This window comes from Eretmochelys imbricata, chromosome 8 (genome assembly GCF_965152235.1).
Source record: "Eretmochelys imbricata isolate rEreImb1 chromosome 8, rEreImb1.hap1, whole genome shotgun sequence".
Lineage (NCBI taxonomy): Eukaryota > Metazoa > Chordata > Testudines > Cheloniidae > Eretmochelys > Eretmochelys imbricata.
Window position 1 is genome coordinate 94,389,908 of NC_135579.1, and position 13,069 is coordinate 94,402,976.

General features: G+C 45.5%; 1 protein-coding gene across 1 annotated transcript in view; it reads left to right on the forward strand.

Moving 5' to 3' along the window:
• FYB2 (FYN binding protein 2) overlaps window positions 1-13,069 on the forward strand; it is a 42,046-nt gene that overhangs the window by 13,079 nt on the left and 15,898 nt on the right. The window contains exons 5-7 of the mRNA XM_077825371.1: window positions 9,335-9,435; window positions 10,352-10,383; window positions 11,521-11,552. Coding sequence (XP_077681497.1) covers window positions 9,335-9,435; window positions 10,352-10,383; window positions 11,521-11,552 — 165 coding nt within the window. The remainder of the gene's footprint in view (window positions 1-9,334; window positions 9,436-10,351; window positions 10,384-11,520; window positions 11,553-13,069) is intronic.

Genomic DNA, 13,069 nt, shown 5'->3' on the forward strand with positions numbered 1-13,069 from the left:
TATGTTAGCAACAAGAAGAAAGTCAAGGAAAGTGTGGGCCCGTTAATGAATGAGGGAGGCAACCTAGTGACAGAGGATGTGGAAAAAGCTAACGTACTCGATGCCTTTTTTGCCTCTGTCTTCATGAACAAAGTCAGCTCCCAGACTACTGCACTGGGCAGCACAGCCTGGTGAGGAGGTGACCAGTCCTCTGTGGAGAAAGAAGTGGTTCGGGACTATTTAGAAAAGCTGGATGAGCACAAGTTCATGGGGCTGAATGCGCTGCATCAGAGAGTGCTAAAGGAGCTGTCGGATGTGATTGCAGAGCCATTGACCATTATCTTTGAAAACTCATGGCAATCGGGGGAAGTCCCAGATGACTGGAAAAAGGTTAATGTAGTGCCCATCTTTTAAAAAGGGAAGGAGGAGGATCCTGGCAACTACAGGCCAGTCAGCCTCACCTCAGTCCCTGGAAAAATCATGGAGCAGGTCCTCAAGGAATCAATTCTGAAGCACTTAGAGGAGAGGAAAGTGATCAGGAACAGTCAGCATGGATTCACCAAGGGAAAGTCATGCCTGACTAATCTAATTGCCTTCTATGACGAGATAACTGTCCCTGTGGATGAGGGAAAAGCGGTGAACGTGTTGTTCCTTGACTTTAACAAAGCTTTTGACACTGTCTCCCACAGTATTCTTGCCAGCCAGTTAAAGAAGTATGGGCTGGATGAATGGACTGTAAGGTGGATAGAAAGTGGGTTAGATTGTCAGGCTCAAGGGGGTAGTGATCAATGGCTCCATGTCTAGTTGGCAGCCGGTATCAAGTGGAGTGCCGCAAGGGTCTGTCCTCGGGCCGGTTTTATTCAATATCTTCATTAATGATCTGGAGGATGGTGTGGATTGCACTTTCAGCAAGTCTGCAGATGACACTAAACTGGGAGGAGAGGTAGATATGCTGGAGGATAGGGATAGGATACAGAGGGCCCTAGACCAATTAGAGGATTGGGCCAAAAGAAATCTGATGAGGTTCAACAAGGACAAGTGCAGAGTCCTGCACTTAGGATGGAAGAATCCCATGCACTGCTACAGACTAGGGACCGAGCGGCTAGGCAGCAGTTCTGCAGAAAAGGACCTAGGGGTTACAGTGGACGAGAAGCTGGATATGAGTGAACAGGGTGCCCTCATTGGCCTTCTTGGCAATGGCATTTTGGGATGTATATGTAGGGGCATTGCCAGCAGATCAAGGGACGTGATTGTTCCCCTCTATTCGACATTGGTGAAGCCTCATCTGGAGTACTGTGTCCAGTTTTGGGCCCCACACTACAAGAAGGATGTGGAAAAATTTGGAAGGAGTCCAGCGGAGGGCAACAAAAATGATTAGGGGACTGGAACACGTGACTTATGAGGAGAGGCTGAGGGAACTGGGATTGTTTAGTCTGCGGAAGAGAAGAATGAGGGGGGATTTGATAGCTGCTTTCAACTACCTGAAAGGGGGTTCCAAAGAGGATGGCTCTAGACTGTTCTCAGTGGTAGCAGATGACAGAACAAGGAGTAATGGTCTCAAGTTGCAGTGGGGGAGGTTTAGGTTGGATATTAGGAAAAACTTTTTCACTAGGAGGGTGGTGAAACACTGGAATGCGTTACCTAGGGAGGTGGTGGAATCTCCTTCCCTAGAAGTTTTTAAGGTCAGGCTTGACAAAGCCCTGGCTGGGATGATTTAGTTGGGGATTGGTCCTGGTTTGAGCAGGGGGTTGGACTAGATGACCTCCTGAGGTCCCTTCCAACCCTGATATTCTGTGATTTTTAAGGTTGCCTGTTGAACCTTACATGTGCACACGGAGTGCAAATTTATTAGGATTAGCATCTAATTATAGAATCATACTCTCCCCTCTCCCCTCCTCGTACCCCCCCGCCCCCCCCAACCAGACCCCAGTGGAAAGTGCACATTTTGATTTGGCTGTTTGCAACTCTGCAAAAGCCTTATGCAAATACACTTACATCTATTGGTGGTTCAGCATTTATTTGACGGTTTGCTTTTCATAGAATCATAGAATATCAGGATTGGAAGGGACCCCTGAAGGTCATCTAGTCCAACCCCCTGCTCGAAGCAGGACCAATTCCCAGTTAAATCATCCCAGCCAGGGCTTTGTCAAGCCTGACCTTAAAAACTTCCAAGGAAGGAGATTCCACCACCTCCCTAGGCAACGCATTCCAGTGTTTCACCACCATCTTAGTGAAAAAGTTTTTCCTAATATCCAATCTAAACCTCCCCCACTGCAACTTGAGACCATTACTCCTCGTTCTGTCATCTGCTACCATTGAGAACAGTCTAGAGCCATCCTCTTTGGAACCCCCTTTCAGGTAGTTGAAAGCAGCTATCAAATCCCCCCTCATTCTTCTCTTCTGCAGGCTAAACAATCCCAGCTCCCTCAGCCTCTCCTCATAAGTCATGTGTTCTAGACCCCTAATCATTTTTGTTGCCCTTCGCTGGACTCTCTCCAATTTATCCACATCCTTCTTGTAGTGTGGGGCCCAAAACTGGACACAGTACTCCAGATGAGGCCTCACCAATGTCGAATAGAGGGGGACGATCACGTCCCTCGATCTGCTCGCTATGCCCCTACGTATACATCCCAAAATGCCATTGGCCTTCTTGGCAACAAGGGCACACTGCTGACTCATATCCAGCTTCTCGTCCACTGTCACCCCTAGGTCCTTTTCCGCAGAACTGCTGCCTAGCCATTCGGTCCCTAGTCTGTAGCGGTGCATTGGATTCTTCCGTCCTAAGTGCAGGACCCTGCACTTATCCTTATTGAACCTCATCAGATTTCTTTTGGCCCATCCTCCAATTTGTCTAGGTCCTTCTGTATCCTATCCCTCCCCTCCAGCGTATCTACCACTCCTCCCAGTTTAGTATCGTCCGCAAATTTGCTGAGAGTGCAATCCACACCATCCTCCAGATCATTTATGAAGATATTGAACAAAACCGGCCCCAGGACCGACCCCTGGGGCACTCCACTTGACACCAGCTGCCAACTAGACATGGAGCCATTGATCACTACCCGTTGAGCCCGACAATCTAGCCAGCTTTCTACTCACCCTATAGTGCATTCATCCAGCCCATACTTCCTTAACTTGCTGACAAGAATACTGTGGGAGACCGTGTCAAAAGCTTTGCTAAAGTCAAGAAACAATACATCCACTGCTTTCCCTTCATCCACAGAACCAGTAATCTCATGATAAAAGGCGATTAGATTAGTCAGGCATTACCTTCCCTTGGTGAATCCATGCTGGCTGTTCCTGATCACTTTCCTCTCATGCAAGTACTTCAAGATTGATTCTTTGAGGACCTGCTCCATGATTTTTCCAGGGACTGAGGTGAGGCTGACTGGCCTGTAGTTCCCTGGATCCTCCTTCTTCCCTTTTTTAAAGATTGGCACTACATTAGCCTTTTTCCAGTCATCCGGGACTTCCCCGGTTCGCCACGAGTTTTCAAAGATAATGGCCAATGGCTCTGCAATCACAGCCGCCAATTCCTTCAGCACTCTCGGATGCAACTCGTCCGGCCCCATGGACTTGTGCACGTCCAGCTTTTCTAAATAGTCCCTAACCACCTCTATCTCCACAGAGGGCTGGCCATCTCTTCCCCATTTTGTGATGCCCAGCGTAGCAGACTGGGAGCTGACCTTGTTAGTGAAAACAGAGGCAAAAAAAGCATTGAGTACATTAGCTTTTTCCACATCCTCTGTCACTAGGTTGCCTCCCTCATTCAGTAAGGGTCCCACACTTTCCTTGGCTTTCTTCTTGTTGCCAACATACCTGAAGAAACCCTTCTTGTTACTCTTGACATCTCTCGCTAGCTGCAGCTCCAGGTGCGATTTGGCCCTCCTGATTTCATTCCTACATGCCCGAGCAATATTTTTATACTCTTCCCTGGTCATATGTCCAACCTTCCACTTCTTGTAAGCTTCTTTTTTATGTTTAAGATCCGCTAGGATTTCACCGTTAAGCCAAGCCGGTCGCCTGCCATATTTACTATTCTTTCGACTCATCGGGATGGTTTGTCCCTGTAACCTCAACAGGGATTCCTTGAAATACAGCCAGCTCTCCTGGACTCCTTTCCCCTTCAAGTTAGTCCCCCAGGGGATCCTGGCCATCCGTTCCCTGAGGGAGTCGAAGTCTGCTTTCCTGAAGTCCAGGGTCCGTATCCTGCTGCTTACCTTTCTTCCCTGCGTCAGGATCCTGAACTCAACCAACTCATGGTCACTGCCTCCCAGATTCCCATCCACTTTTGCTTCCCCCACTAATTCTACCTGGTTTGTGAGCAGCAGGTCAAGAAAAGCGCCCCCCCTAGTTGGCTCCTCTAGCACTTGCACCAGGAAATTGTCCCCTACGCTTTCCAAAAACTTCCTGGATTGTCTATGCACCGCAGTATTGCTCTCCCAGCAGATATCAGGAAAATTAAAGTCACCCATGAGAATCAGGGCATGCGATCTAGTAGCTTCCGTGAGCTGCCAGAAGAAAGCCTCATCTACCTCATCCCCCTGGTCCGGTGGTCTATAGCAGACTCCCACCACTACATCACTCTTGTTGCACACACTTCTAAACTTAATCCAGAGACACTCAGGTTTTTCTACAGTTTCGTACCGGAGCTCTGAGCAGTCATACTGCTCCCTTACATACAGTGCTACTCCCCCACCTTTTCTGCCCTGCCTGTCCTTCCTGAACAGTTTATAACCATCCATGACAGTACTCCAGTCATGTGAGTTATCCCACCAAGTCTCTGTGATTCCAATCACATCATAGTTCCTTGACATTACCAGGACCTCCAGTTCTCCCTGCTTGTTTCCAAGGCTTTGTGCATTTGTATATAAGCACTTGAGATAACCTGTTGATCGCCCCTCATTCCCAGTATGAGGCAGGAGCCCTCCCCTCACAGACATTTCTGCCTGTGCTTCCTCCCGGTATCCCTCTTTCCCACTTACCTCAGGGCTTTGGTCTCCTTCCCCCGGTGAACCTAGTTTAAAGCCCTCCTCACTAGGTTAGCCAGCCTGCTGGCAAAGATGCTCTTCCCTCTCTTCGTAAGATGGAGCCCGTCTCTGCCCAGCACTCCTCCTTCATGGAACACCATCCCATGGTCAAAGAATCCAAAGCCTTCTCTCCGACACCACCTGCATAGCCATTCGTTGACTTCCACGATTCGACGGTCCCTACCCAGGCCTTTTCCTTCCACGGGGAGGATGGACGAGAACACCACTTGCGCCTCAAACTCCTTTATCCTTCTTCCCAGAGCCACGTAGTCCGCAGTGATCCGCTCAAGGTCATTCTTGGCAGTATCATTGGTGCCCACGTGGAGAAGCAGGAAGGGGTAGCGATCCGCGGGCTTGATGAGTCTCGGCAGTCTCTCCGTCACATCGCGAATCTTAGCCCCCGGCAAGCAGCAGACTTCTCGGTTTTCCCTGTCAGGGCGGCAGATAGATGACTCAGTCCCCCGGAGGAGAGAGTCCCCGACCACCACCACCCGCCTTCTCCTCTTGGGAGTGGTGGTCGTGGAACCCCCAACCTCAGGACATCGCATCTCATGCCTTCCAACCAGCGGAGTCTCCTTCTGCTTTCTCGCCCCAGACATATCATCTGGTCCACTCTCCGCAACGGTACCTGTGGAGAGAACATGAAAGCGGTTAGTTGATCAATCACATCATAAACAAGAAAGTCGTGGTAATTTGGCTGCATTTCTGGAAAACTGGAACTGTAGTGGCAAGGAGTGAACAACTCTGGTGTGAAAAACCAAATACCAAATATGGATAAATATCTTTTTCGCTGTGGGTGCAAACATTGATATGGGCAAGCACCTTTTACTCATGACTATTCATGTTTGACTAAACAAAGGGAATACACTGGCTGAATTGAAAATTCATGTATTTTAAATAACACAGTGGGGAAGTTAATGCATGTAATTGTAGTTTTCAATCCATTACAATAAATACCACACACATTCTAAATGTTACTGAGGCAATCAGTTTATAAATTAACCAAGTTTCCTTGTATATGCCAAGCAGGAAGAGACTTATTTTTCCACGTGTTCCACTGTATATTAGCAATATAATTCTTGTTTAGAAATTAAACTGTTCAAGTAATATATTGCAACAAAGATTAGTTACTTTGAACTCCTAATATGATACAGATAGTAGGCTGTTTAATATTTAACAGTGAAATTATCTAACTTGAGTTGCAATTCACCCTGCCCCCATGATAAATTGAAATGAGATCATGGACGCTTTGCACAACCAAAACTATGCTCATCAGTAGACCAAGTCACATGAGTTCCCTGGCCCTACCAGGATCATTTAGGGATGTGGATTTGTGAAGGTGCAGTGGTTACAGGGCTGCTTGCATCTGTCCCTTCTCTGAATGCACTCCCCCTCTCTTCAGAAAGGGAATCATGTGATTCTACTATTTCGAGACTGGACGCTGGGCTACAGTATCCTGTATATGCCTTGTGTTTATCCAGCACGTCCCTCTCTGGATTAAGTGCCTGTGGTTCCTCCCTTCAGGAGTCTATCTTCAGATACTTTGGTTTTAACAGGCTATTTAATCTTAACAATAGAATAAAACAGAGGAGAACTTTAAAACAACAAGCAGTCTATACATGTTTAGCTCCTCGAAAGCCCAATTATCAGTAATGGTGGCCCAGGCAGGATTAGATACTTCTGTCAGCCTGAACACCTCACCAACAACATCCCCGAACAGCTACTACCTTTGCATGTGGGGGGCCGGGGGAATCAATTTTTATCCAGCCAGAGATCCTGTGTCTTCTCAGGGTCCCTGTATGGCAAAACAAGTTTTCAAACTTGGCTGGGCCCCAGGAGTAGAATCCTCACAGCTAATAGCTCGAGCATCATCTCTGAATGGTCCTGAAGTGTTTATCAGGATCCTGGGCTCTTCTCAAGCAATTGTTTTGCTGCTTGCTTGCATTTTCCACCAGCCCTGTAGATTGAACGTTCTATAGTCACCAGTTCACTAACTGATCAACTTACATAATCATGTGTGAATACAGTAACAGCTCTGTTTATCACAGGGGGTCTAGCACAGCCCTGTCCACCACGGTGAATTTCAGTGTGGCAGACATTCATTGGGGTAGCAGCTGAAATCCTGCATGATGCTGGGGGGAGGCACAGGGTGGCTAGAGCTTTTGAAATGGACATGTTTGCGGGAGATGGGTAGGAATCTGTTTCTGCCTCCACAATATTTCCTGGAGATAAGAGCAGGACATGACTATGCTCCACCCTGTGTGCATACAGAAGGGGGGCAGAGACAAGAGTGGGGCCTGGAGGAAGGGATAGAGCAGCTGCTGCAGTTAGGGCTGCCAACCCTCCAAGATTTGTCCTGGAGTCTCCAGAAATTAAAGATTGTCCTGTGATGAAACCTCCAGGAATACGTCCAACCAAAACTGGCAACCTCAGTTGCAGTATGTGGGATCAGGCTGGCCGTTAGGGAGCAGGTATGACTCACAGTCCTGCGTTCCAGCCACCACAGGCTCCGTGGAGACACCCAGCCTGGGAGAGGAGCAGGTGCATGCCAACCAGCTGCCAGGGAAGCGTGGGAGACAGCACAGGACAATAGCACGTGGGCAGAGGCTAGAGGGAGTGCACAGGGCACCAGCCACCGATGTGGGTGATGGGATAGAGCTCTGGCACCAGGGTGGGGGCAGGGTGTTGGGGGGAGGGGGGTATGCAAAGTGCACTTGCTTCCTTCCCACCCCATCTCACTAGCTCTCCACACCCATTCACAGGGAGCTTCTCCCCTCCCCATGCTGTAATTTAATCCCTAGAGTGTAGCACAGTGATAGGGTCATTAGAAATGAATGCATGAAGTGACTGAGCAATCTGCATATGAAAGCTACATACTGCCAAGTTTGGCTTGATTTCTGGTAGATCCGCTAATAAAATGAACAGGGTGTGATGGGGAAATTTTGTTCAACAGTGGCAGACTTATTTTTTAATAGTTCTACCTCAAGCACTGACTTCAGTATTTTAATGTTTGTTTCTTTTCTTACCCTCTGATTTCCTCCCCCTCCCGCTTAACTGCTTAGTAGGAAAACGTAATCTTTACTCTGTTCCTACTAAGTTTAATAACAGTATAGTGACATCTTAGGGGTTCCAGAAACGGTTTTCTGATGAACTTGTGTTAAGGGATCTTGTCAGTTGGCTTTTAATAAAAGAAAAAAGTTTTCTAATGTTCTTACATCGCTATTTCACATTCAATGTGCACGCTGCTATAGCTATCCAGTTCTGGCCTTTTTAAAATGCCAAGTGCAAAACCTTGCTAGAAAATTGCATTGATTTGCAGAAATCAGAAAAGGAAACTTCCCCTGTTTTCTGTGTGCTCTCAACAAAGCCTCTCCCACTTATACTGGTTGAGAGTTTGCTGGAACTGGACTTCAAGCTGTGTGGGTTTCTCCACTCCCTGCATCCAAAGGAAAAATGTCTATGGTTCAATGCTTCTATTCAATTTCAGTGGTGGAGCTGAAACTTCTGCACCAGAGTGGGCCTGGGCCCCACCCCCACCCTGCCGAGAATTATCAGTACGTAGCAACCCGAACAAACTAATCACGCTTCAAAGAAGCAATCTGCATGCTGAAGTGCAAAAGTCTCTGCTGTTCTTGTGGTTGTTATTATGTATTTGTATTCTCCTAGTCCCGAGGAGCCCTAGACCAAAATCCTGTTGTGCTCGGTGCTGTACAAATGCAAAACAAAAGGACAGTCCCTGCCACAAACAGATTACAATCTAAGTAAAAGACAAAAGACCCATGAGGGAGTATCAGGAAACAATGGGATACTATTGGTCAGCATGACAGGGAGTGGACTCTGCACACAAGCAACCAAGTAGCGTGTTGTAGGCTCATCCCAATGATACACTGGGGATTGTCATGAATAATTTCCAGAGCACACTAGTGCTTCGGTCTAGAGGTTTTGGTGATGCAAAGTGGCCATGAGCTCACTTCAAGTGCAGTGAATGTTGATCACTAAGGGAGGTATGGCTGCTGCCTTTTGTTCTGGACTCAGGTTGCGGGATGGGGGTATATGTGGAGGTTTGTGTCTACACAAAGCCCAGTAACTTGGGCTTTATGTGGGCAAGGTGAATTTCAACTAAAGTTCTCCTATGGATGATTTCTAGAGTAGATGTAGCATGAGACAGTGTGCATCTTAGTGCAGGCCTCTTAATTAAGATAGATATTCCAGTAATAATTCATTTCTCATAGATTGTATGCCAAAGTTCTTCAAGATCCATTACTTTATTGTGTAGGGTTTTTCAAAAAAACTCTCCCACCCCACCCCTTCCTCTCATCATTCCCTAGTGCTGAATCTGAAGAAATACATAATTATGAAGAAACCATGTCATATGTGAAACAATCTGGGAACTCTCTAACCTCGTGTGCCATTCAGGATATTGCTGACTGTGAGTCTGTTAAGCCAATTAATATAGGTATAGTATGTGGGGTGTAACTACTTTTTAAAGAAATGGCATTGTTCCTCCTAATCTGTTAGAAGCTCTGTTGCATGTCTGAGTTACCCTTTTTCACAAAAATGCCCCGTTTGTGACTAAAGGGGAATTTTCCTGCTTTACAGCCTAACCTCACCTCTCCTCTTTGCCACTAGAAGGAAACAGAGGTGTGTGTGTGACTGAAAATGTGTGTGGAGTTATAGGATCACGATGGGGGGGAGGGGGCTGAAGTAGAACGGCAATGGAAAAAGTCACTTGACTGTCGAGGAGGGGGCAAAGGAGGAGACGTTAACTTGGCAGACTTTAGCCTCCTTTTTGTTTTGTTTGGTGTTTTTTTTTTTTTTTGGGGGGGGGGGGGGGCGCGGAGGTGCTACTTCCAATGCATGGAACTCTTCCATCCCCTTATGACTTATGCCACCTTCATTACCCTCTTCCTCCCCCCCCCTCCCCGCCTTTGCCTTGTTTGTTCTGTCAAGTTTATTTTTGTGCTTTTTTTTTTTTTTTTTTTTTTTTCCTTGTTCCCCTTCCTGGTGGCTCTTCCTCCCTGTTTCTCCTTGACCGAATACAACTTATTTGCTCAGGGTTGTGTTTGGGACAGGCCAATTCTTGTACTTGATCCAAGGGGCGTGAAAAGATTAAGCTGACAGCGTGTGAACCAGTTCTCATTCAGGGAACTGACCATTGGGCCCTGCAAAAGTGGGTGTTTTCCCCCATGTAGCCTAGAGTACCCTTGGCTGAATATGTGGGCCAGTCTTCTTTATAGCCACAGTTCCCTTTTTAACGCCACTGAACTACAGCCTGTGAAACTGTGGAAGATTGTATCTCCAGAACATGCTAAAATACAGTAATTGTTTATAAATCTTTATTCTAGTATTGAGCACGGGAATCCGAGAACACGAAAAGGTAGGTAATCTTCTGCAACCCTCACCTGACATTATAGATAAATCTATAAGACATGCTGGTGCTGTGTTTTGATGCCTTGGAAACTTGTGACTATTGTATCCTTCACATAATGGGCTGTTCTGGGGGGGCTCTGGAGACTTATGTACCCATCCTGTGGGATCTATGGAACCAATTTCCTTAGCTCTCTTTGAAAACCCTAGCCTCACGCTTCCGATGTTTAAAGAAATAGTGATACAATCTAAATTTAACAGCGTGTTTTATATCAAACAGGTCTTGAGTAAGTCTCTGAGAGCTTTAAAATTCCATAAGGGAGATGCCTGTGTAAACCTCTGTCAAAGATAGGAATGTGCTGGTAATTCTCTACTCAAAGGCTTGATGGCAAAAACTGTGTTCATGCTTCCTCGCCACTGCGACATATTTAGCCAGCGTCTGATGGGTATGGAAGAAAATAGTTGAACTGGTGTCAGAAAATATCTCTTAAGGGTGTGACTTCTGGTTCTGTCACACATGAAGGGAAATCAGATGGGGCCATCGCCTCTGAAATTCTTAAATCCGATTCCAAGAGGGCAAAAGACTTGAAACATGAGGATATTTCCTGGACACATTGATCACTTTTCAGTTCAGAGCTAAAATTTGAAACTGGACCTCACTCAATAAAGCAAATAAGCACTTTTTTTTTTTTTTTTAACTCTCAAGTGGCTTATCTATAATGCAGTAGAAGAGGAGTTTTGGCTTTCTTTATTTCTAATGGTCAAAAAAGCAAATTGTATTTAGAAATATTTTGTGAAACAAAACTAGTATTTAAAAGATTAGGCCCAATCTTGCAAGCACCTCAGCACATGCTTGACTTTACTCCCATGAGTAATTTCATTGACTCTTTTCTTTCTTTCTTTTGTTACTCAGGTCAATATGCACATCTTTTTCAGAAACTGCTTTTATGCTAGAAAAGAAGGGAAAGATCCTGCTTTTATGCTAATCATAAAACTCATGTTTAAATGCAGGCTACTACGTGGGTTAATGTTGCTTGTACAGAGAAACACTTTAAAATATCAAATATTGAGTGGCATTGTGTAAAGCTTGACTTCTTGCCGAACAAGGCATAATAAGTGAAGGTGTTTTTACTTTCTTTTTCAATAGAAGCAGAAAACTTTTCTGTTTGCCTCATCCAGGTAACTTCTTCATTTATTTGAATCACTTTTTATTTCTGTTCTTCTAAACAGGTTTAGCAAAGGCAAATTACCTTTTTAACTCTGTAATAGAGCTGGGTAAATAACCTGTAAGGTATTCACAGAATATTTTATTTGAGAAATACAGTGAAATTCCACAAACACACTTGTGAATACAATTGCATTTTCTGGCAGCGTTCAAGGTTTCAAACTTCATTTTTGTTTTGCAGTGGAACAAAAGCAAAACCTCTCAAACGATTTTGCAAAAAGCTGAATTGTCAATGTCCTTTTCCTCTCCCCCGGGAAATGTGAACTTTTTAATGTGGGAACGGGAAAGAGACTGACACTCTAGCCTAGGAGACCCAGGTTCAAGTGTGTGATCTGGGATGACAAAACTCTGCTCTCAGTCAGGCACCTTAGGAAGTCTCCCATCGCTCTCTAGAAGTCACCAGAGAGCCCTGAACCCAGATCCAAAACAACTTGAAATGAATTTTTCATCCAAACTGATGTCTCCACAAAACATTTCAATTTCATTTAATTGAAAATATTCCAACCGGCTCTACTTAAGAATTATTTGTCCAGCTCTTCAACTAGATGTGATGAAGGAAAAAGGCAACTTTGAAGTTCACCCTGGATTATTGTAAGAGTAAAAATAAATACTTCAAATGCTGTAGTAAATGTAATTTATTGTAGCTTGGTAACCTGCTTGCTTTAATGGAGATTGCCGTAGCATGTGATAAATTGGATTATTTTTGTTAAATGTGTGCCTGAGGGGAAAAAAGCAATTTGGGAATAGAATGAGGAGAGACGTTGCATCACCAAAGTGGCTTGGGTGTTCAGAGGGACACCAAAATGATTTCACAAGTAAACATACATGAAAGTGGGCTTTGGGATTATGTAGTAGGATGGGAGGGCAACTGTAGAGGAGAATGTGGAAGGGATGGTGTAGTCCTGGAGAGTCCTGATGGAGTCAGGAACCAAAGAGGGAGACGGAGACTGTATGAGGGAGAGCTAAGCTGTGCCAAATCAGAGTGTGTGAGGGACACTGAAACAGAAACACATGTCAGAATTGGTTCACCCATCCTAATGTATGTCTGATATAGTGCTGGGAATTAAACATAAAGTGAACCAGTCAAGCTGACTAGATAAATATGGGACAGGTGATAGGAGTTGTGGTCTTGATAACCCAGAAGGTCATTGGCTATGGACTGCCTCATCTTTTTCTCTCATCAACCCGTACTTTTTTTTTTAGTTGGCAAGACTTTTTTTCTGTAAAGCTGGACCAGGGTCAGCCACATGAAACCACCCAGGCGAGATCATCCGCAATGGATCTAGTCTATGGGCTGTCCATTATCAAAGAGTCCATTCCTCCTGGCTTGCTGTCATTCAAATTGTGAATAGTGCTTTGAAAATTATTGCTCTGGGTTACCATCTGCTCTGTCTGCATGTTGGAGCTGACTCAGATTTTAGCACTGGCATTATGGAATATAATACTGTCTACACAATACAGCCTCATCTCT